This window comes from Polypterus senegalus, chromosome 8, assembly GCF_016835505.1.
Source record: "Polypterus senegalus isolate Bchr_013 chromosome 8, ASM1683550v1, whole genome shotgun sequence".
NCBI classification, from domain to species: domain Eukaryota; kingdom Metazoa; phylum Chordata; class Cladistia; order Polypteriformes; family Polypteridae; genus Polypterus; species Polypterus senegalus.
In genome coordinates this window covers 12240774-12263710 of record NC_053161.1, presented here as the reverse complement: position 1 = coordinate 12263710, position 22937 = coordinate 12240774, and the positions used below count along the sequence as shown (strand labels likewise).

At 35.0% G+C, this 22937-nt stretch overlaps 1 protein-coding gene across 2 annotated transcripts in view; it reads right to left on the bottom strand.

Moving 5' to 3' along the window:
- Window positions 1-457: 457 nt before the first annotated feature.
- nudt22 (nudix (nucleoside diphosphate linked moiety X)-type motif 22) overlaps window positions 458-22937 on the bottom strand; it is a 28355-nt gene continuing 5875 nt past the window's right edge. Inside the window, exons 1-7 of one of the 2 annotated variants that reach the window (XM_039760747.1) lie at window positions 18478-19122; window positions 16428-16560; window positions 15763-16144; window positions 11626-11733; window positions 11030-11127; window positions 6309-6402; window positions 458-748 (exon numbers count right to left, since the gene is read on the bottom strand). In XM_039760747.1, the coding sequence (XP_039616681.1) occupies window positions 644-748; window positions 6309-6402; window positions 11030-11127; window positions 11626-11733; window positions 15763-16144; window positions 16428-16516 (876 nt within the window). In that variant the 5' untranslated portion in view covers window positions 16517-16560; window positions 18478-19122 and the 3' untranslated portion in view covers window positions 458-643. Of the gene's footprint in view, window positions 749-6308; window positions 6403-11029; window positions 11128-11625; window positions 11734-15762; window positions 16145-16427; window positions 16561-18477; window positions 19123-22937 lie in introns of those variants that run through there. The other variant, XM_039760746.1, reaches the window with a different exon arrangement.

The following is a 22937-nucleotide window of genomic DNA, read 5'->3' as shown; positions in this document are numbered from 1 at the left end:
CACTTATCACATTACAGTCTTTTAAACAAGGTTCCCAGATTTTACTTTTATTTTAAACTCTTTGGCTTGAGAATTCATAGTTGCACAGAATATAAAAACTAACAGACAGAATGGATTTCTACCACTCCATAAATTAGGAAAGTTTAAGAAATATTAAAATATATAAAATAACAGTAAACATGTACTTTTAAACATTCATATTATGAGGCAATGTACGACTGACTGATTATATTAAACTTGGAATGTCACTTGGATTTCTAAATAACTTTTACCTGAATCATTTGCTTCTTGTTATGGTGAGGTCTTAAACTTAATTTGCAGTGTTCACTTTTCATTCAGTCAGATTTATAACAGAAATCTAACAAACCATAAACAAAACAGATTCCCCAATTCCCAGGGTTGTTGTTCAGAGTGTCTTGTGCAAACAAGAATTGCATTGTTAATTTAAAAAAATAAATAAATTAATCTATAATTGAGATGTATATTACAGTTACAGTTGTATGCTTAATGCTGGAGAACTGCAGAATAATGCAGTTTTTGAAAACGGATGTTAAAAAACATCATCATGTCTCCACCGCAAACACAGATATTTCAAGATCTTCAGTAAATTGTCCTTCTGAAAGGTCTCTGCAAATCCTTCTGCTCAGTCTCTCGGTGATGGCTGAACTAGATTGTAAAGTTTCACAGCTCCCTTTGCGGATGGACATAGTTCAGACCACATCGGGGAATTCTCCAGTCGCAGGACTTCCTGATAATGATAATGCACATAGACTGATTTAGTACATTCATAAAAATGGCCGCCACGAAAGGCCAAAAATAACTACTGTATAATTAAAGTTCATACAACTTCTTAGATATAGACTTACATAAACATTTTACTGGTTTTATATGCCACTTTGTCTCCTCATAACAAAACACAATTAGCTACTGACTCATTCACTTTCGATAAGCTTTTAGGGTAGAGATTGAGATGACAACATGCAGACCTGAACAGATCAGGCAATCTTACCTTCCACGACTTTAACTTAATCTAACAAATTCCCAATGGCTCTTACTCCAGCCAAAGTATAATGCCTTCATAGTGTCCTGGGTCTGCCCCAGTGAACCTCCTATGGGAGACCCTCAGGAGACATCCTAACTACACGCCCATGTCACCTCCACTCCCATGACCAATTGTTTTGTTCATTACCAATATCTCATGAACATAGTTGAGGAACTGTGGACCGAGTAGCAAACCAAAAGCTTTGTCCAAGAACACAGCTCCTATTTCACCATCACAGTTCAAAACAACATGCCCTACACATATTCTTTGCTCAATCTCCTCTATCCTTATTAGCTAATAAGACTGCAATGTAACAGAACTTATTCATAAGGAATGGCTACTCCCACCTTACGCACAAACAGCAAGCTACGATTTTTATATTTTGTAGTACCAATTATCGTCTCATCTGCTTCACAATCAGTTATGAACCCCTCAGAAATCACAGACTCATGAGGCCAATTGGACACACTGATCTGGAAAGAGCAGAGATGTGACCAACAGGTTCTGGCAACTAAAAAGTCTGTGATTTTGTGATAGCAAAGAATATGCTGACATTTTAGTGTTTATACCACAATGTTTTTATTAAGACAGATTCAGGCAGCAAAATATACACACCTACTTTTAGAGGAGTAGCTCATATAAGTTTCAAAAATGCAGATTTACATGAGAAAATTTCAAACCACAATGTTACTTCTTGCAGATAACTGACAATTTTCAAACACATTAATGTAATATGGTATTAGGTTATTGATTTAATTCAGTAATATGGTCACAATTGTAAAAGTATGCTTCTAGATCATTAACACTTTTTATTCTCCTATGTAAATTCTCTTAAGAGAGAAACTGAGGCATTATTTTATCCACTTTATTCTCAGCACCACAACAGCGCCCTTTTTGGAATTTTGTGTTCCTTGATACACTTTTAAAGACAACCTTTTGTCAGCATTATACTGTATGTCCTGTTAATGACTGCCATAAATATAGTCATGCAGCTGACTGAGTTAAGGTGATTTAAACTTAGAGCTGGGGGCCATAAGAAAACAATAAGGTAATAATGTTTTAGGAACTGCCAAAACTAGCCACAGTAATAAGTCGAACTACAGTATCACACTTGGCATATCACATATACACACATATATATATATATATATATATAACATATGGCACAGTGCTCCTGACTGCTTAGGCGAACTACTGGGATCCGCAAACCCCCAGTGTCAACTCAGGTTGTGACCCACTGTCTTAGGCGACCCATTTGTTAAGAAACACTGCCTTACATGGACCTGCCATGCAGATAGCGAGATTCAATTATCAGTTTATTCTACTCCGCCAGTTAAAGTATGCATACCAGCCCCAAAGAGCCTCAAATTTCAATGACCTGTATACTTTGTGACGGGCATATGGCCAAATGGATGGTCCCAAATGGAGCCATAAGTTGGTGCACGGCTGTATTTAAAAAAAGCCCAAAAAACAAAAGCTGATCTTGGGCCGAGTAGATTTTCGAAGTTTTACAGAAAACAAAATTTGGTTTGATTGGTTGATCATTTTTCTTCATCATCAGCTTGGCTGAAGGCAGTAAACTCAAGTCAGTCACCAAGGCAGCCATGTTGTCCTTTAACATGATGCATGAAAGTGGGGTACAAGGAGTCATTTGTAAAGAAAAGCAAGTGTACAAAATAAAATATATGTAGATAAACATTAGACTAGCTGGATGATCATCCAAAACAATAATTATCAAAAATCTGACTGCACAAAACTTACAATACACTGATAACTAGGCACAGTTGGGTAATATTATTGTCCATTCTACTTACAAAATGCTATAATTATTAATAGTTAATAATGTTAACTTTTCATGTTAATGTTTTCATTTAGAAATATTTCACAAATGTACTGTAAAATCTGAGAGTCCCATAGTATAGTTTATCACAGCAATATGACAAAATCCATATGGTGCCCCCCATCTTCATTACCATTCATAAGACTTCTTTACTCTGCAGCATTTGCCCACAGACCCAACATCTACCACAGATTAAAAAGCAAAATGCTGATTTTTACAAAAACAAATTCATATTTTGTCACCTTGGGTATAGTAGAAAGATAATGTTTGAAGAGAGCCATCTAATTAACCCTTTAAGGATGATCAAGCAAGATGATTAATGTTTTTCTGAAATGAATATTACATTTCAATCATCATGGTGTGTATTTTTCTTTTATTTTAGAAGATTACAACACTTCATATTAACTAATTCTGCTTTTGTTAAGTAAGTTAGATTGATCTCAAAGATGCATTAGAAATTTGGATAAATTGCCTTGAAAAATCACATGTTGGTGTTATCAAAACGGACCAACAGTTTCCTAAGCTATGTTGCAAGGGTGTTTCCACAACTGTGAAATAGGTAAGCATGTTAGAGTAGATAAATGGTTGTAATCAATAAACCATTACATACACACACGATCTTAAATTAACATTAAAATGTTATGTATATGCATTGTGAATGCAAAATTACTAATAAATGGCATTAGCCTTCCACAAAATGGCAGCCCAGTAACACAGGTGCAGACTACCGTTTCCACAACACCTACAGATTGATTGGGTACCCAGTAAAGGAGGTTCTAACTTTCATTTGACGGAGTCAGAAACATTAATTCAATTATGACCCAACCTACACACAAGTGAAGATATTGTAGTTTCTCATTGTGGTTCAAAAGAACTTTATGGGAGAGGCCAAAGTAATCAAAAATATCTGCATAAATGATTAGCAGCCATTTCCCTAAGTTCTCCTCACATTTGGGCTGGATTTGGGATTATTAAACCATCTGTTCTGAACAAATTAGTGAAATGTAAGTCCTGTACCTTCTACATGCTCAGTTTGAAACTATTGTTATTATCTATGAAACTAAAATTAAAAATACAAAAATCAAAGAGGGATTTTGGGAAAGGTCAGAGATCATACATAAGGTGGATATGAATGGTGACGGACAAATTTCTGTGCACACTTTTTTGCATTATGGTTTCAACATTTAAATACAGTAAATGCTTATGTGTATAGTGAGTGCATGTACTTCTTTGCCTAACAAAAAATCAAAAGTCTAAGAAAAATCTATAAAAAAAAATTATATACAGGTCAAATCCTGTTATAGTGAATACCGAAGTAATGAAATTTTCAGAATATCGAATACTTTTTGTTGGCCTGAACAAACGTTCATACAACATCATGTTTAACAAATTTTGTTTTACCAAAATGTAAAGGTCAGTATAACTAACATATTGTTATAACAAAAATGGCCACTGAAGATAATAAAGCAATACAAAAAATACTTAATGGTGCACCTACACTTTTCGCCGAGTCTTGAGAACCCTGCAACAGGCTGTCTCTTTCTTGTTAAATCATAAGGAAAGAGACAGTCTGTTGCGAAATTTCTGGTCTCGGGCAGTCTTGGTGAGAGTGTAGGCAGAACATCATACACATAGCCAAATTCTGAGTCGGTGCTCCATCAAAGCTCTATGTGGGTAGTTGTACAGTGTGTGGATACTGTACTGTACAGTTTTATAGAGGGCCTCATTGTTTTCCATAAGATGAACAAAAAAAAGTGAGAAACGCAGTCAGTTTACACTGAAAGAAAATTTTACAATCCTGGAAAACATTCAGAATCATGCTTTCATCTTTATCCAACATCTCATTTTCATTTTGTATTTTCTTACCTGTATTTCTATTAAAAAAATCTAATGTCTCATTATCATTCTGTATTCATACCTGTATTTCTGTCTAATGTTTCGGTTTAATTCTGTGTTCATATTTGTATTTCTATATAAAAAAAAAAAGTTACACCTAATGTCTCATTTTCAAATAAAACATTTTTTGCAGTTTAAGAAGCGTTATTTTTTTAATACAGGTATTGTCAAGCTTGAGTCACAGAGATGCACGAGAGACAGGGAGGCGGAGTCCAAGTTTTCAAGGAAAATACGTGCACTTTATTATTGTATAGAGAAGGTAGGTACAGTTTCAAGTGTTCATTCAAAATAAGAGAACCCAAGCATATGAGATAAGAGCCACGACATGGCCAAGTGTCCTGATTTAGCTACCATTTTTAGATTAGAAGAACACCAGCGGCTCAGAATCACCACCGTGGCAGACACGGTCTGGAGAAGACAGATTAGGAGAGTGTAAGGAAGACCAGGTCAAAGCCCTGTGTTAAATGTTTTAAACTTTGTGTGACAAGTATGATACTCGGTAAGCTTGATCCTACAGAGGACAACCAATTACATTGCCCGAAGTTTATTGTTTACTAGACACAGCACAGCAGCTACGGAGCTGTCTTTGCACCACTGCCATTACAGATAGTGAATCACCGGTGACCCCGGTCACAATAGTATATGTATTTTCTCCATATTTGTTATAACGAAATTTCCGTAGTAAGAAATATTTTTATGATCCCATGAGTTTCATTACAACTTTTCAACCTCCAATGAATCAACCTTTCACAATTCTAATATTCCCACTCACATCACTTTTCTCCGTTTCTTTCTCCCTGAAAATCATTCAGATATCAGATTGCAGGACTATTTTCTTAACTTCTTCAATGTGCTTTTCATTCATTCCACTCTCACCAGGTCTGCACTTCCATACTCAACGTTAACGCTTAACTGCAAACTGCCTTTCACAATTGACTACATCTCCTATAAACCCACACTTAGCAACTTGTGCATTAAAAATAGTTCTATATGTTCTGTGTTTGACCTTTATAACAGATAATTCATAATTTTGTGCTCAGCTGTTCTAAGCATCCTGTTGCTTCGCTTTTAACAATAAAATGTATCATTCAATTCACTTGGCTATATTTCACTTCAGTTTAATTATCACCTCATTTTTTCTGCTTTTTGCCATCAATACAAGATTACCAGTATACACTGGTATACACCATATGGAAGTTGATACTAGAGTAGGGGGTTCTATTATCACTAATGGGATCTATTCTTATCTGTATTTGCAGACAGTTGTGCTTGCTAATTTGGCTAAGTGTGTCTTATAAGCAAAATAATATCAATATTTTCTTAGTTGACACTCACAGTTCATATGTTTATGTCAAAAATCATCTAGCTACAGTAAACCTAAGATTCATTTACTATTTAAAACCTTAACAAAATATATTGAGTTATTGTTATAAAAAAAGCTTTAATGTAGAAAAACAAAATTGCTTGATTGGGAACATCATAAACAACTAAATATTTTTCTGTTTGCTTTCAAAGATGGGGAATACTTGCCTCCCTTTTAAGAAAGATGATATTTGTAGATTCTTGAGCCTCTGGTCCGCCTTCCCAATAAAATCGATTCACCTCTTCTGCTGTGAGAGCACACCTAGACATATGTGTAATACAAACCATAATATTTCAGCAGGGGCTAATGAAAGTAAGAAGTCTACAAAACACAAATTAAGTCTCAGACATAGCATCATACCCTAAAAATACTATTTTGATAATCAGCTTCTTAATCATTTTAATTTCAATTACAGTTTAAGATCATATATTGAACTGCATTTACTCTTCAGTTTAAAATACTATATTTATAAAAAATTATGCAGTTAAGTTTAAAATCTGTTTTCTGCTGTTTCACAATGGTGATAGTATAAAGAGAAAAACATAAGGTATAAAGATTAAATTGATCAAATATAATGAACATGTTGCCATTCAATTGATTTCATTACACAGACCCCCCAATAATGAGCCATCTTTAAAACTCTGATTCTGATTTATGAAGGCTTACGCTCAATGCCTTAAGACTAGTACCATCATTGCTTGCCTCATCTAGCTAGTAAAGAGCATGTGATCTATTGACTGTTTTATTTACACAAAATTTATTGAATACCCTTTGATCTTTGTGACTCATAATTACTAAGCTTTCTTTCTACATCTGTATTCTGCCCCAAGGATGGAAGAGGGTCAGAAGATACAACATAGTCAAAGCCAAACAAGTCAAGACGCAAAAAGATAAATTGTCTGCACCAAAACCTAATTGCTAACCAGTAATCAAACTCATAGGGAAAACAATAAGATCAAAATCTAGCAATCCAGGAGAGAAATTTGCATTATCACGAATTGTGTTTATATCCAAATCATGGATACAGAATGAACCCTTTAAAAGGGATATCATTTTTTCCCTGAAAGTTATCATGCTTTTGGAATATTTGTGTTGTACTTGGCGTTGAACTTTATACTTCTATGTTTTGCAAAACACTTTATAATGGTGTGCTGTTTAAAAAATGTGTTGCATAATAAATATTAACTATAATCTGTACTTTGAAAATAACTTCTGAAAATGCTGTATTTTCTATATCTAAGCAAAGTTGTAACTAAAACTGACACATTTTCATTATTTAATCTTCTGTTACAACTTTAAAGTAATAAAAGCAGCACTGTATGTTTAAAATACCAGAAATAAAGGATTGTCATTAGGGAATCCATTGAACCCGGGATTCCCGGACATTTTTCATTCCTGCATTCCCAGGAATGAAACTGCTTTAATTCCCGGGAAACGCCAAGCTCGCATACTGTATATAGCGTGTAAAAATCGATCAAGAAATAACAGAGTTATAGTTGAAAATAATTAAGTGGCATGGTTTTTTTGGCCCACGGTGTAGTGTGTTGCATATTGATTCAGTCAACCAGCAACAATCGTCAGTCTCCCGGCTCCGACTAAGACTGAGTACAGTGGATTGGGAGGAGTCTGCACTCGGCAGCTCACGAATGCCGGGACAGGGCAGACTTCATTGACGTCTGTCAGACAACAGCTTTGAACAGCAACTTGAAATTGCAATGTGTCAGTCTGTTGCATCCGCATTATCTGTGCTAAGAAACTTGCCATCACAGAATGATGACAAGAAACTGGATGCATCAGTAAAAACTGAAATGGCGGTGTTTCAGAGCAATGGCAAGCACGGGCGTTGTTTAGAACAAGTGTATCAGTATCTGATCAGGTAGATCACGTTGCATTCAAAAAAATTTTTTTTAAAACGTTAGTCTAACATATATCCTCCCTATGGCATTTGCCACTTGATTGACATACAGGGCGGCCAGTCTGAGATCTCTTTCCTTCTAAAACACTGGTCATCCCACATGCACCCAAACAATCAGATTCTGATTCAGACTACGAATGCCATGAATGTAATTACACCGATCTACATGCTGTCAAATAGATGAACCACACGCCGTGGCTTTGCCTCTGATGCAGTCATCCAAGGTTCGATTCCCGAGAGGGGGTGCAGTGAGTGTGTACACCTGATGAGCCCAGAATTAGGGCGAAACACGTGTTGCGTAATCTTTGCATTATTTGACAGTAAAACTTTGCAACATTCTATGATCCGTTTCTCGCAACTGAAGAGGGCATCTTGGCGGATGTTTGCCGACACATGTGTTACCTGGTAGGTAACCACCCATACAATCAGATTGTGATTCAGACTACGAATGCCATGAATGTAATTACCCCAATCTACATGCTGTCAAATAAACGAACCACATGCTGTAGCACAACATAAAGGGTGAATATATATATAGCATTTTTAATGTAGGTAGATCATTTCGACCTGGTCATTTTAAAAGTAGCTCACAAGCCGAAAAAAAGTGTGGGCACCCCTGAACTAGATACATGTACCTACTGTATATGACAGAATGAACTGCTTGTAGATAAGGTTAGTCTTTTATTGGTGTCAACGTATTACAGTAGTTTTATTAAAAAATAAGTGTCCGTCGTTCTAAAACCGTTCACATGTGAGATGCCCGTGCACTGTGTCATCCCTGCGGGATTCCCGAATTCCCGGGAATGGATAAACCCATCCAGGAATAGATTCCATAATTGTCATGTTTCTATCTTAGTGTACAAAATATTGCAGCTCTGGTCAATACTACAAGCCCATTTTACATATTCGAACACAAATTGTAATCCAAACAGGTGCAGTATCAGAAGAGTGCGTATCCCCAATAACTGAGCACTTAAAACACCCTGCACAGGCTTCAGCAAACTCAATTGCTTTCCTGATGTAAATACTGGTTATTTTGTTCTTAATTTTAATAGAATGTACAACACATAGATGTCTACAAGAGCAGTATTTTTTCTGTACTCTAAATAGTTCACTCTTCTCATTCACTTAGATTTTTATATTTTAGAGGTTTTAGATAAACTACAAATATCTAGACTTTCTTGTATACTCAGTTATGGAGATGGATATCTGAGGAGTAAACTGCAAGATAATTATTATATTTTATTATATTTTTATATTATGTACATTAAAAGAACGATCAACAATAAATCAAATCAATAATTTATTGAAAAATTATTATAAAAGTAAAGCTGAATAAATCAGACTCTGCAGCTGCATGAATTAAAGGTTAAAGTACCACTTACGGTTACTGGAAATAGCCCAAAAGTTGAGAGAAATCTACGTTTTGTACCTAATACTTATAAGCAAAATTTGGGTGACCTAAGTGAAAGCGTACTCTAGTTAATGTTTACACACACACACACACACACACATAATTCCAAAATGGTACTTACTGGACTCAGGGAGATCTAAAACTTCGAGATTCATCAAAATCTCAAAATTAAATTTTTGTATGATTACAATACTTTCCCTACACTTCGTATGAGAGAAACTAAAAACACAAGTATAAAAAATGCTGCTGTCTGTATATGTAGATAATTCTAAGTTATTTGTTCCGGTAAATGGACAGCATTTATTAGGACAATAAGTATTAAATGAAATTACCAAAACTGTTATGCCAAACTGTAATGCAATGATGCTATAATTTTATTTCACAATTCCCACTATGCTTTAAAAAGCCAGCATTTTATAATTACACAGGTAAGTTCACGGGTGCTACTCCATTAAAGATTCATAATTAAACAGCCCTACTCTAAATCTATAAATTTAACATTTTCCTTAGAGAAAAAAAAATGGCTGCAAAGGATTTATATACTCATTCAGCCACAAAGAAACAAGAAGCAGTAGATGTAATTACATATGTATAGATGACACTAGTAAATTGTTTTTCCTGTAATCATGCTTTCTCGAGTAAAGTTTGCTGAAGTTAAAAACCTACAAGGTGTTAAATGTTCATAAATTGTTTTTTAAAAATCCAGCAGTTAATGTGTATGTCTTATCAGCCTTGCGCAAAAACTGAAACACAATTTCACATAGCCTCTATTTCAGTTTCTTTACCAATTTGCAAGTTTATTTTTGCTATGTTACTACAACTCGAGCCTCTGAAACAACTGTACATAAATTGCAACTTATCAACTTCTATGTTAAATTTCTAAATCATGGAGTATGCAATTGTGAATCTTTAATAGAGTAGCATCCATGAACTTGCACTTACCTGTATAATTATAAAATGCTGGCTTTTAAAGCATAGTGGGAATTGTGAAATAAAATGATAGCATCATTGCATTACAGTTTGGCATAACAGTTTTAGTAATTTCATTTAATACATATTGTCCTAACACCTATGCAATAATGATAACAATAAAACATTAATTTAACTAAGACTTAAATCCATTTATGCCACAAACCTTAGATTATAGGGCACCGCCAGTCAAGTATTTTTTTAATGCATGAAGGCAAATGAAAGTACACTGCTAGTAATACTTTTCATGAGCCTTTTTCTGATGTCTGGCAGTTTCAGACAGCACAAATGGGTATTCAAATATTTTGTGGCTCATTATGTTGTGGATAGTTTGTTTGCACACGTCTATAGAAACATTCTGACACAGTGCAGGAAAAGAACAGGTAGCTAGTATCAGAGCAATATTTATTGTTCTTTTTTGAAACTCCACTTTCATTGAAATAAAAGTAAAGTATACATTGAACAACTTATAAGGAAGAGAATGACAAAAGATGAAATATTAACATAATATCTCTCTGCACTATTTTCCAACAGATGGTAGTTTCAAAAACTGTTGTGAAATGTGATTTACAAAGGAGATTTAATATTACCTGATATAAAATTCAGCACTGGCACGGCCAGCACTGGTATTGTTGCGTGCTATACCCATTAGAATAGGCTTCTTCAGGAAATTCAAGGGAATGTTTACCTATGGAAAAAAGAATACATTAAATTATAAAAACAATCTGTTCATTTTAAATGAATGAATTATATTATCAAATTAAGGTCCACGTAAAAACATTACAAAATAAAGTTAAAATGTAATGTCTGTTTCAATTTGTCATTTCTATGCAGAGTCAGTGTAAGAACATTGCCTTATAGGTTGATGAACTGCATACGCTAGAAATGTGATTAGATTTCACTGGTAAGGAGGATGTTGTAACGGTCACATTATTACAGTGTTATATTCAGAGATACTGTAGATACTGATATTTACACAGTTATACGAAGATTAACAATTATTAATAAGAAAATCTCTAGGAATTTGTCTGCTTTTTATATATCATAAAAATGTCCACATTTCAAGTATTTTTTCAGCTGCCCAACTGTTATTTAAAGATATTTAATAGATTACTATTCAGGCTTAAAAAACAAAAAATTACATGAATGAAGTAGGAAGAGGATGTAAGTAACCAAAAGCTAATACCTCATCTCTGATTTCTGCCATCACAGAGAAAAACAACTCCTTCACAACAAGATCTTGAGAAAGATGTTCCAAGTGGATTGCTTCCTCTGGAATGCCTTGTGCAACTGCCTGGATAAAACAAATTGAAGATGCTAAAGAACATAATTTATCAGTCAGTCATTGTCCGACCCGCTATATCCTAGCACAGGGTCACGGGGGGTCTGCTGGAGTCAATCCCAGCCAACACAGGGCGCAAGGCAGGAACAAAATTTCCCAGGCTGGGCGCCAGTCCACCGCAGGGCACACACGCACACACACACGCACACACACACACAAACACACACAAGGGACAATTTAGGATCGTCAATGCACCTAACCTGCATGTCTTTGGACTGTGGGAGGAAACCGTAGCACCTGGAGGAAACCCATGCAGACATGGGGAGAACATGCCTACTCCACACAGTCAGGACCCTGGAAGCAAACCCAGGTCTCTTTACTGCGAGGCAGCAGCACTACCACTGCGCCACCACCATAATTTATCAACCAGTCTAATTTATATCTAACCTCTAAACTCACTTCATTAGGTAGAAAACATTTACAAGCAAACTGAATGGTTTGTGCTTAGATGTAAATGGAAACCTCTCCATACAGCTCTTTCAAAATGTAGTTGTTTAGCAGTATAAACAATATTTGCATATTTATAGAAATTAAATATGTTTGAATTGATCTAGTTTTCACTGCTTGTTCAACCTTGTAGCCTTTGTCGTGTGGGGATGTTAATGTTAAGTTCTCTTGTGTTGTGTTTTGAAACAGCCACTTCACAGGCACAGATGCACACAATGATATTGGTTTAGAAATTTAAACAAAAAACTGTGTCATGCTCTTAGCAAGCTTTAAGTTTGTCATCCAATTTTCATATGTGATGGAATTTTTACAAAAATGATAAACCAAGCACAGAAAATAATCTACTTTTGTCCAAAATCAATCAGTTAGGTGTATTGAAATGTTAAATCCTCACAGAGTATGTATGACACTCTCTCCTACCCAAGGTTGGTTTTATTTCACATGTGCATTCTTTTAAATTCACATTGGACCTGATAGAAGCAATAGTATCTCACACTGCTATACTATTAAAGAAGTATATCTGGATGGAACAACATGGCACATGCAAAAAAAAGATGCAAGAATTTCATAATCAGGAAAACAGGGTGATTAGTCCTTTTATGAAATTAGCATGCTTTACAGAAGCAATACCTTCTAATATAATGTGCTGCATGAATAGAAATGATTAACAGCACCACTTTAGACCATTGTAAAAAAAAACAATCATCTGAGGGAAGGAAAGGGTTTACTATACATTTTGTATGATCAAATGAAACAGTAAAGATCTCATTAAATGCACATATATAAGAAAAAAAAGATCATTTGTAAGGAATGTGCTTTTGTTCACTTTTTTGCTGCATAATATTTGCTTGCACAAAAAAAGTTTTTATCAGTGCCTTTATTTTTGGATTGATTAAACAAATGTGTTATCTTTGTGCATACCCTTTCAGAAATAACTTCTACACTGTGTTGCCATATCACTATTGTAATTCTACATGATATTCCTTTGTTAACTATACCAAATAAAGTGTGCTTCCGATAGTTGCACATACTATCTTATTGGTTTGGTCTGTTATCTGCGATAAGAAACATAATTGCAATGACAGCATTTTGGGAGCATGTCTTGGCTATAGATCACAGCTTTGTGCAAACATTCACTATGTGAATTTCCCCTTGGGGTTAATAAAGTATCTATGACCACAAGTGGCAGCCTTTCCAGCAGCTCCATGTATGACTTTATACTTCTACCTTTTTCTCTATTTTATTGATCACTTATACCACTTTCTTTTATGTGGACTCATTCTCTGTATTTAAAATTGTTTTTTATCAGTATGCTGCTGCTGGAGTACGTGAATTTCCCCTTGGGATTAATAAAGTATCTATTTATCTATCTATTATGCCAACACCAACATTGTATTTGCCAGTATCAAAATAAGAAGCTTGTTCTTATTATTTTAGTTCAGATAAACACAGCTCTTCCTGGCAAAAAAATCGTCTGCTCCCTCATAATTAGATATTGCCCTGTTTACATATATTAGCACTAAATTTTAAGCATGTCTAACTGCATAGGGCAGAAAAGTAGCGATTAGACCCTTCCCCTTAGTTCATTGTGCTTGTTGCACTATGTTCTATTTGGAATTCTGTAGAACAATACCAATAGCATTCAAATGATTGCAGCTTCACAATAGGGTGTTCGTAGATGCAGAACAATTATATTGGTTCATGCTGCTGCAAATAATGAACTCTGATGTCCAGGTACATGTCATAGAACATGTAAGTGCTTCAGATATAATGTATAAAACAATAAAAAAACTAAACAACTAAATATAAAAGTATGAAATACTCTTGCCACGAAAACATTTCAACAGTTTGAAAACTGTGAAATTTGGGTGAACTGTTCTATTAAGAATTCTTCACAGCTTCTATACATTTTTCTTAGAGCAGAGGATACATAATAACCATCGTCTAGAAAAATCCCTGTGGCACATAATCTGCGTTTACCACAAAACATGTCTGGGAGATTAATTGGCAGTTTTAAAACAGACACAATATGAGCGAATATGAATGGAGATCAGCATTTAACTGTATTCTGAGATGGACTGGAATACTGTTTTGGCAAATTCTAGTGGCCTGCGACCCTTTGATGAATAAAAGGAGATTCTGAAAATGGATGGAAAAGTTTAGTATTTTTAAAAAGCTACATATAAATGATGCAGTTGTTCATATGTCTTATAAAGCAACAGCTATCATTAAAAATCTTTCCCACGTCTTCCTGATGTTGAAAGCTGATAGCATTTAAAAAGCAACTCAGAACGTATTAAGAGGAAATGGATGATAATAATTGCATCCCAGTTTAAAAATCAGAAAATCAGAAAATATAGTAAGCCTTCAATTATACACTAAAGCATTCTTTATTATGGGGCTGTATTATTGCTATCTCATGTAAATGTGTTCTTTAGTAGAAAATCGCTGTGAAAAATTATTTATATAGACATATGTTTGGAAATGCTAAGTAGTTCATTATCTGTGCTATTTGCATTTTCAAAGTATAAAAATAGGATGCAATCATGTTCTGTACAGCAATGATGAAATTGACAGCTGACAGTTACTTGACAGCTTAGCCTTGAACAATAAAGTACAGTATGGACATCATGATTGAAGAATATTTACTTTGGACTACAGTGGACTTTTGCTGAAGCTCCTAGATACTATTCCTTATGAAACGTCAGAACATTTAATTTTTTTAGGCACTGAATGCTTGCCAAATACAGTATGCCCTCTAATAATAACCCACCTTTGGAATACCCAAAGGTCTTTCCAGATGTTTTCATCTTTTTAGCCTCTGACTACATGGGCATGAAAAGTATAATTGTTTGAAATAATACAGAGGGTTCAGTTAGAAAAGTGCTCAGATTTAACTTCTTATAATAAAGTCTACTTTAATTTAAAATACATAGTTTAAGCTAACTCAATATAACATGACAGCAGTTTCTCAAAACTCTGATATCAAAGCACCTTACCATCCATCCATTGTCTAACCCGCTGAATCCGAATAGGGTCACGGGGGTCTGCTGGAGCCAATCCCAGCCAACACAGGGCACAAGGCAGGAACCAATCCGCCAACCCACCGCAGGACACACACAAACACACCCACACACCAAGCACACACTAGGGCCAATTTAGAAACGCCAATCCACCTAACTGGCATGTCTTTGGATTGTGGGAGGAAACCGGAGCGCCCGGAGGAAACCCACGCAGACACGGGGAGAACATGCAAACTCCACGCAGGGAGGACCCGGGAAGCGAACCCGGGTCTCCTAACTGCGAGGCAGCAGCGCTACCACTGCGCCACCGTGCCGCGCCACCGTGCCGCCCCACCATACCATTAAACCAAATTTTTCTATTACTAACTTCGACTTAAAAACAATCAACAATATTTACAATACCAAGCAAACAATCTTTGAATTGCTTTCCACAATTTATCTGTTATAAAGATTAGCAACCCAAACTCTGACATTGCTTTAATGTGATAAGCAAAGTAAATCAGAGGCTAACCTTAGGTTCTGGATGCCCACCAGGAATGTCAATCTGGCCTGGTGCCTCACCAACTTGTTGACTGCGTCTGAGAAAAACAAACTTGTCATCTATAGTATGGAGCATGGCGCCTACACCCAGTGGCTCTGCCAAATAAGCCTGTGAATTTCCAAGATCCTTTAAACCTTGCTGTTGTAGAAATGGTGCTTCTAAGGCCCAATTGGTAGCAATAAAGTCCCGATAGCAGGTTAGACCCAAGCGAATGTACAATATCCCTCGCTTAAGAGAAACCGAGTGGATTCTGAACTTGGAGCCATTGAACAACCATGGCTTCTCCGAACACTTCTGCTGCCAAATCACCTCAATCTGTGGCTCATACTGAGGCAGCCGGCAGCGATTATACCTGGAGAGAAAGTCAAAAAAAAAATAAAAAAATTGAGCATTCACAATTTATTCCATTATATATTGCATTTATAGGTAAACACTTGCTCTTTAACTGTCCGCCTTTATTCCTTCAGCAGAGATATTTTAATGGTTAACAACGAATCCTGCATTCATTACAGATATATTATCATAGATATGTAACCAGATTCTCTTTGCTTCATTTGTGCCCCCACCCCCCTATAGTGTAGCATATATCAACGTACTGTATTTTAATTAGCACACAAGCCGAGAAGGGATTTTACCTGGGTGAAAGATCAACATGGACTTCCTCTTCTGTCAGGCCTTGAGATGATGGACACTGAAACATGATCGAAATTTCAGAATCCATCATTTGGAATGGTGTAAAATGCAATGTGCTTTCTCAGTAATGTGTTTCTGGGACAGGAAAGAAAGGAAAAAAGGCAGTTCACTTAAACGAGTGATAAAAAAAATGCATTACTCTTAACTTTACTGTCTCATAAATTAATAGAAAAAAGAATACTCATAATTTGCACATATAGAAGACATTCATTATACCAGTGTTTCCCAACCTCAGTCCTTGGGGCACACTGTGGCTGCAGGTTTTTGTTCCAACCAGATTCCTAATCAGTGACAACACCTGATAACACTGAGCTCATTTAATTAGCTGGGATTATTATTTTTTTATTCTACTGTACATTCAGAAAAGCACACATTATAAGACATTTAGAAATATTTCTGCTTTTGCTATAGATTTAAATACTTAACTTTCTTTTGTTGATTTCATTATATTTTGCCCTTTCTCTGTGCAGTTTTTCCTTTGTTGTATCTTAATAATGACAATTAAAATGAGCAGAACAGAGCAGACACGCTGGCAAACAACACTGAATAATCAAAGGCTGCAAGTACTTTAGCATCAGACCCACTAATTAGTAAATAATGGATTAATGAAACAATTAGAACACCTAAAAAAGTAGAATGAAAATCAAGATGAAAATATTGTTAAAAAGCAAAAAATACATTATTCCCATATAACTGCTTGGTACATTTTTATATGTACAGTATACAATATATATATATATATATATATATATTATTTTTTTCTTTTTTTTTACCAAACTTAGTTTTCTAATTTCTATATTGTTACCAAAACACAGAACTTGGGAAATAACACATCACTTAATTAGCCTAGGATTCCAATTAAAAACAGAAGCTGGTTGGAACAAAATCCTGCAGCCACAGTGTGCCCCCAGGACCGAGGTTGGGAAACACTGCACTATACTATACAGGGTGGTCCAGATCTAATTATGCAGAACCAGATGGTCTGGATGACTTTGATTTATGCGGGGACAATTCCAATTCGGCGCGAAGATGATTCTTCATGTCTTCAGTTCGCATACTTCTCAATGGTCTGGGATTTTTCGGGTGATTTTCTATGTAATAAACTGAATAAGTTATGAAAATTGCATAATTAGATCTGGACCAACCTATACAAATATATCAATGCCTCCCACTTACTCTAAAACTTATAAAGAAATAAAATAATTTTTAAATGAAATCTAAAAAAATAAACTGGATTATATGCAATATATTCTTGCAAAATACATTGTTGAAGTAAGTTATCATATTAACTACCAGTGGTTCATAGCCTCTTAGAAAGACACACATTTTTATACAGGCTCTTTTTCACACTGCACTTTATTGTTGTTATTTTTTAATTTTTTCAAAAGTATGACAGACTTGAACTTCACAGCGCAAGCAGGTTAAGTGACTTGATTTAGGTTACATGCTGAACTTCTGTATTTAGTTCAATATAGCCAGCAAAATGATGTGTTCCTGTCTAAATCCTCCATAGAATATATAATGTTTTAAGGCTAATTGATTTTTAAAGGTTGCCTCAAAGCTAGTGAAACTCAACACAAAATGCAATGTTGGATAGCTAACCTTTGAAGGTATTATTTAAAATAAGTCATGTTTATTAAAAAAATGATTATCTGATAATATTCCTAAAATAATCTGATGGAAGATATACATCTACTATAAGTTCCAGCATATTAAGTAGATCATAAGCTGTATTCATTTTACAAATAACAACCATAGAATGTTTTAATTACCACCAGCAAATAATGACAAAAATGCCACTAAACACACTCAATTATATATATATAATTTATAACAAATAACTAAGACAAAGACTTGAAGAAAGAAAAGCAACACTTCCACCTTTTAAACCATATTACAGATTACTAATGAGTTACTAATAGCAAGTTAAATTCTTGCTATCAAGAGGTAACAAAAGCTACAAAAAATTAATTTGTGTAAACTGAAACTTACAGTGTACTAAGGATTCGTGTCTGCAGAAGACTTCAAATAAGAATTCTCCACTGTTGAAGGAGAAGAGGCTTTAAATACCCATTTTAAATTACAGAGGTGTCACTAGGCACCAAAGCAAAATATTTAACCACCTTATGCAATACTTAGGTGTGGTTGAGTTTCTATGCTACTTGTCTAAAAGCCAGAAAATAATTACGAGCCACTGCGGTTTTAAATATAAATCCATAAAAAATATATAATTGCTATCTATTTTGCTTGTTGAGCATTCTCATAATTATAATATACGTATACTACAGAAAACTAAAGATGTGGCACAGAAAACTAAAGATAAACATAAAAGCTAAAATAAGAGTTGTTTTATTAACAGGTTTATTCTCCATAACCATTAAATGAAAGATGAAAACTTGTTTTAGGTATATATTCTGAGCTGGTTATTCGATAGTGATTATGTATACTTTGTATGATAGGCAAATCTCATGAAGTGTCCTTCACATTATTCTCCCACATAAAGTGCAAAACTGGCATCATGCAGTGCATTTGTTTATAAAATGATATTTTTGTTTCCCTTCCAACAACTCACACAAACTGTTAAACTATCAGTGAAAGTAGGTAAAGCCAACATTTACACTACTGGTCAAATGTTTTAGAATACCTCAGTTTTTCCAGTTTTTCTTCAAACTTAATCAGTTGAAATGCAATGAATGACCTAAAATGGTGAAAAGGTAAACAGTAAACTGCCAGAGGTTTAAATTTAAACTTTAGGCCATCTTTAGGGAACAACTAATAGGTTACAATCTACAGATGTTCTGTAGCAATTAAAGTAAATTAAGCCTTGCAAGTTGAAGCAAACAATTTACACAGGTGTTCCAACTTCTGTTGATTACTTAAAACCCTCCGTTTGCCTTAACAGTTGGAACTGTACTACTTGGACAATATTCCAGTGATAATGGAAAGAAAACAACAATTAACAAGTTAAATGAGACAGAGCATTATTACCCTTAGAAGGGTAGGCCTTTATTTAGAGAAATGAAAAGGAAAAAAAAAAAAAGTGTCAGTGAATACAGAGTCCTTCACAATCCAAAGGCAATTGGAAACTAGAAGAAACTCTGATAGCAAGAGATCTGGCAGATCAAAAGTGACAACCCAATCCAAAAACAAGTTTTCAAGGGTCACCAGCTTTCATGATATGTACCTCACAGCAAAAACAGCTTCAAACACAGCTTAACAGTAATCAAAAAAAGCAAGTCTCGGTTTCTGCTTTGAAGAGAAGACTTTGTGCTGTGGATCTGACAGGGCGAGTAGCAGTAAGAAAGCCATTCCTTAAAGGACAAAATAGAATCCCTGAAACACTGACTGTGGTCTACTGCAGACTGGAAGAAAGTCTTGTGGAACAATTAATGAAAATTTGAAATCTTCAGTTGATCACATAAGGTGTTTGTATGTCATTGAGTTGGTGAAAGGATGGTTCCTCAGTGTGCGACACCAACTATCAAACATGGAGGAGGAAGTGTGATGGTCTGGGGTTCTTTTGCTGGAGACAGAGTTGGTGACTTGCACAGTGACTGGCATTCTAAATCAAAATGGTTACCACATCCTTTTGTAGCAACATGCAATATCTTCTGCTCTGCATCCAGTAGGTCAGCGGTTCATCCTGCAGCAAGAGAATAACCTGAAACATACCTCCAGGCTATGTCAGAGCTACGTTAAAAGAAAAGAACAAGAAAGTACACTTCAGAACATGGACTGTCCAGCACAGTCTTCAGACTTAAATCCCACCGAGTTAGTTTGGGATGAACTGGACAGAATGGTGAAAGGAAAGCAACTTACAAGTGCAACATACTTGTGGGAATTTCTGCAGCAGTTTTGGGAAGAGCTTCCTGACTAATATTTGATTTCCCGTATAAAAAGAAATGCCATGTGTGTGTTTGGCTGTTATATCAGCAAAATTTAGCTACTTTGATGAATCAAAATTAAAAAAAAAAAAACTTTCTACACTTAACGATTCCTTGACTTATTTTTTTTAATCTGCCATTGTTTATTTGTTCTATGCCTTAATTTCATGAAACACTAAGACATTAAACTGTGCATTTCCATAAAAACTGAGCTGTTGTAAAAATTTAGACCAGCAAATAGTGATTACTTGCTAATGATGATGCAATCATAGAAAAATCTGTTACTGCTAAAATATGACATTACAATTTGATAGTAATACTCAAAAAGAGACCACATTATCAGGCTGCAGTCTGTATACATGTGCCATTCAAAACTTATTCTGTGTTAGAAGTATAAATGATTAAACATCACAGAACATTTCCACAGCCCTTGATTGCTGTTAAATGTAATGACTACAGAAAAAAAACTAAACAATGTTACTAATACTATAATTCTCAATCAACAAATTAAGATATTTAATGTTTCTTTCTTTATTTTAGCATTACACAGACTCAAAGTTGCAAATGGGTCTCTTTAATTAAATGAGTAACAAAAGCACATGGCAGACCTTATCCAAACCAAGCAAAATGTTAATCTAACAAAAAACTGCACAGAGAAAAACCCAGTTAGATACAGGTTTCATGCAGACTCCTCAAAGGACATGGCCAGGTCTTTGAATTTGACATTGGGACTCCTTGAGACAGTAGTGCTAGGTACTATGCCATCAGGCGCATTCTTCTGCAAACGTCAAAAAGGGGAAGGATTCATTTACAAATTATGTGCAACAAAAAAATTCTTTGATGCAATTGTGCTAATCACACTTGAAAGCTGAATATTTCAAACATTACTCACATTTTTAATTGACATGTATTTTGCTGCCTCTACCCTCAGAAAGAATGTAAAATCATGAACTCTCTGGACTAAACCGGAGTGACTTTTTGCAAAACTGGTTCAAAGATTATTGTTTAACCATCATTTATAGTTAAAAAATCAGTATAACCTTATAATCTCTCATGAAAATCATTGGTTTGAATTCTCTGGTGATTAAATCAAGTTTTCATTACTAAAGGATTTGATATAAAAATTTTTGTTGTAAAAATCAAAGTGGTCTTAATTTTTATAAACAAGCAGTCATTTAATTTGAAGTATACATCGCTGAACATTTTTGGAGAAAAGAAAGAAGCAAAGTAGAAGGCTCTAACAAGCTAGTTTCTGTTAATGCAGCTGAAGTAGTCAGAAAGTGAAACCACATATGACAGAATAGGAAATATAGCACAATGTACCTCTCTTTTTTTTAAAACCCTGTGTGACGTACGAATGCTGGCATTTAAAATCTGTCAGCCCGTCATTTATGTGCTTGATTCTAATTTTAGGCAAAGCTTGACATCACTCCAGCATAAAATGACGCAGATGATGTGACATAACCTCTAAATGAACACATTAAATACATTCAAATATTTTTGCTTAACTTAGTTAAATAAGTTATGCCTTCATGTAAATGAGGGAATGCAAATATCTTGGAGCAAATATGTGTAATACTGTATTTAGAAGTCTTAATTTTAATCCTTGCACTATTTATTTACTTCAGTTTAATATTATTTGCTGAAAAAAGTACTTTCTCATAGATCAGACGTTGAAACTTTGCATGGCTATGAAGAGAGCACACTAGTCAAAAGGAATATCAAAAAACTCATCCTTTCCATCGTGAAGTAAAAATCTAGACCATGAAAGATTCCAATATTTTTCTTAGGAAGCCAATGAACTACACCAAACTTCAATGTTGTAATTAAACCTTAAGGCAAGGTTATATTCCCAACCTCATCAATTTTGTGGTGTTTTCCCATTCTCCTTCTGTCTGCATCAGTTTTCCCTTTGTATGTCAGCTTTCAGCCACAGAGAAGAAAGCTGAGTAAATGGCGAGTGTGTGTGTGTGTGTGTGTGCATGAGCATGAGATTCTGGCTCCAGCTGACTGTTTAATAGTCTGTTAATAGAAAATTTCTGCGATTTTTCCGGTAAGGGAGACAGAAGTTTCGTGGGAAGGCTCATTATATTAACTAATCATAGCACTTGAGACTGGTGATGTGTTGCATGTTGAATAGCACTTGCAAATAATAATTTCAGTGTACTCTGTACATATAATAACCATATATGCCTATAATGAGAAATGTAGGCTCAGAAACTCATTGGCTAGATAAAATAAATGAAGTAATCCCAGCATTGAAAAAAGTGAAAAGAACAACTCTTGATAGCCATGTGTAAAGAACAGAGATGCTACTTTTTCTACAGCTCCTACTCAAAGAACTCTTCTCCTTGAATTGGCTCAGACTGAAAAGATGAGGTGACTTACTGTAAGTGTGAAGTGACCAAAGCTACTTTCATTCTAATTACGGGCACTTAGTAAACATACTCATTTTGGAGGAGTGAAAATATTGTCTTTAAAATGGGATGTTTATAAATAACAGCAAAGATTGAAGAGTTTTGGTAAGAAAACCAAAACCTCACCACCAATGTGTTCTGGTACTGTAAT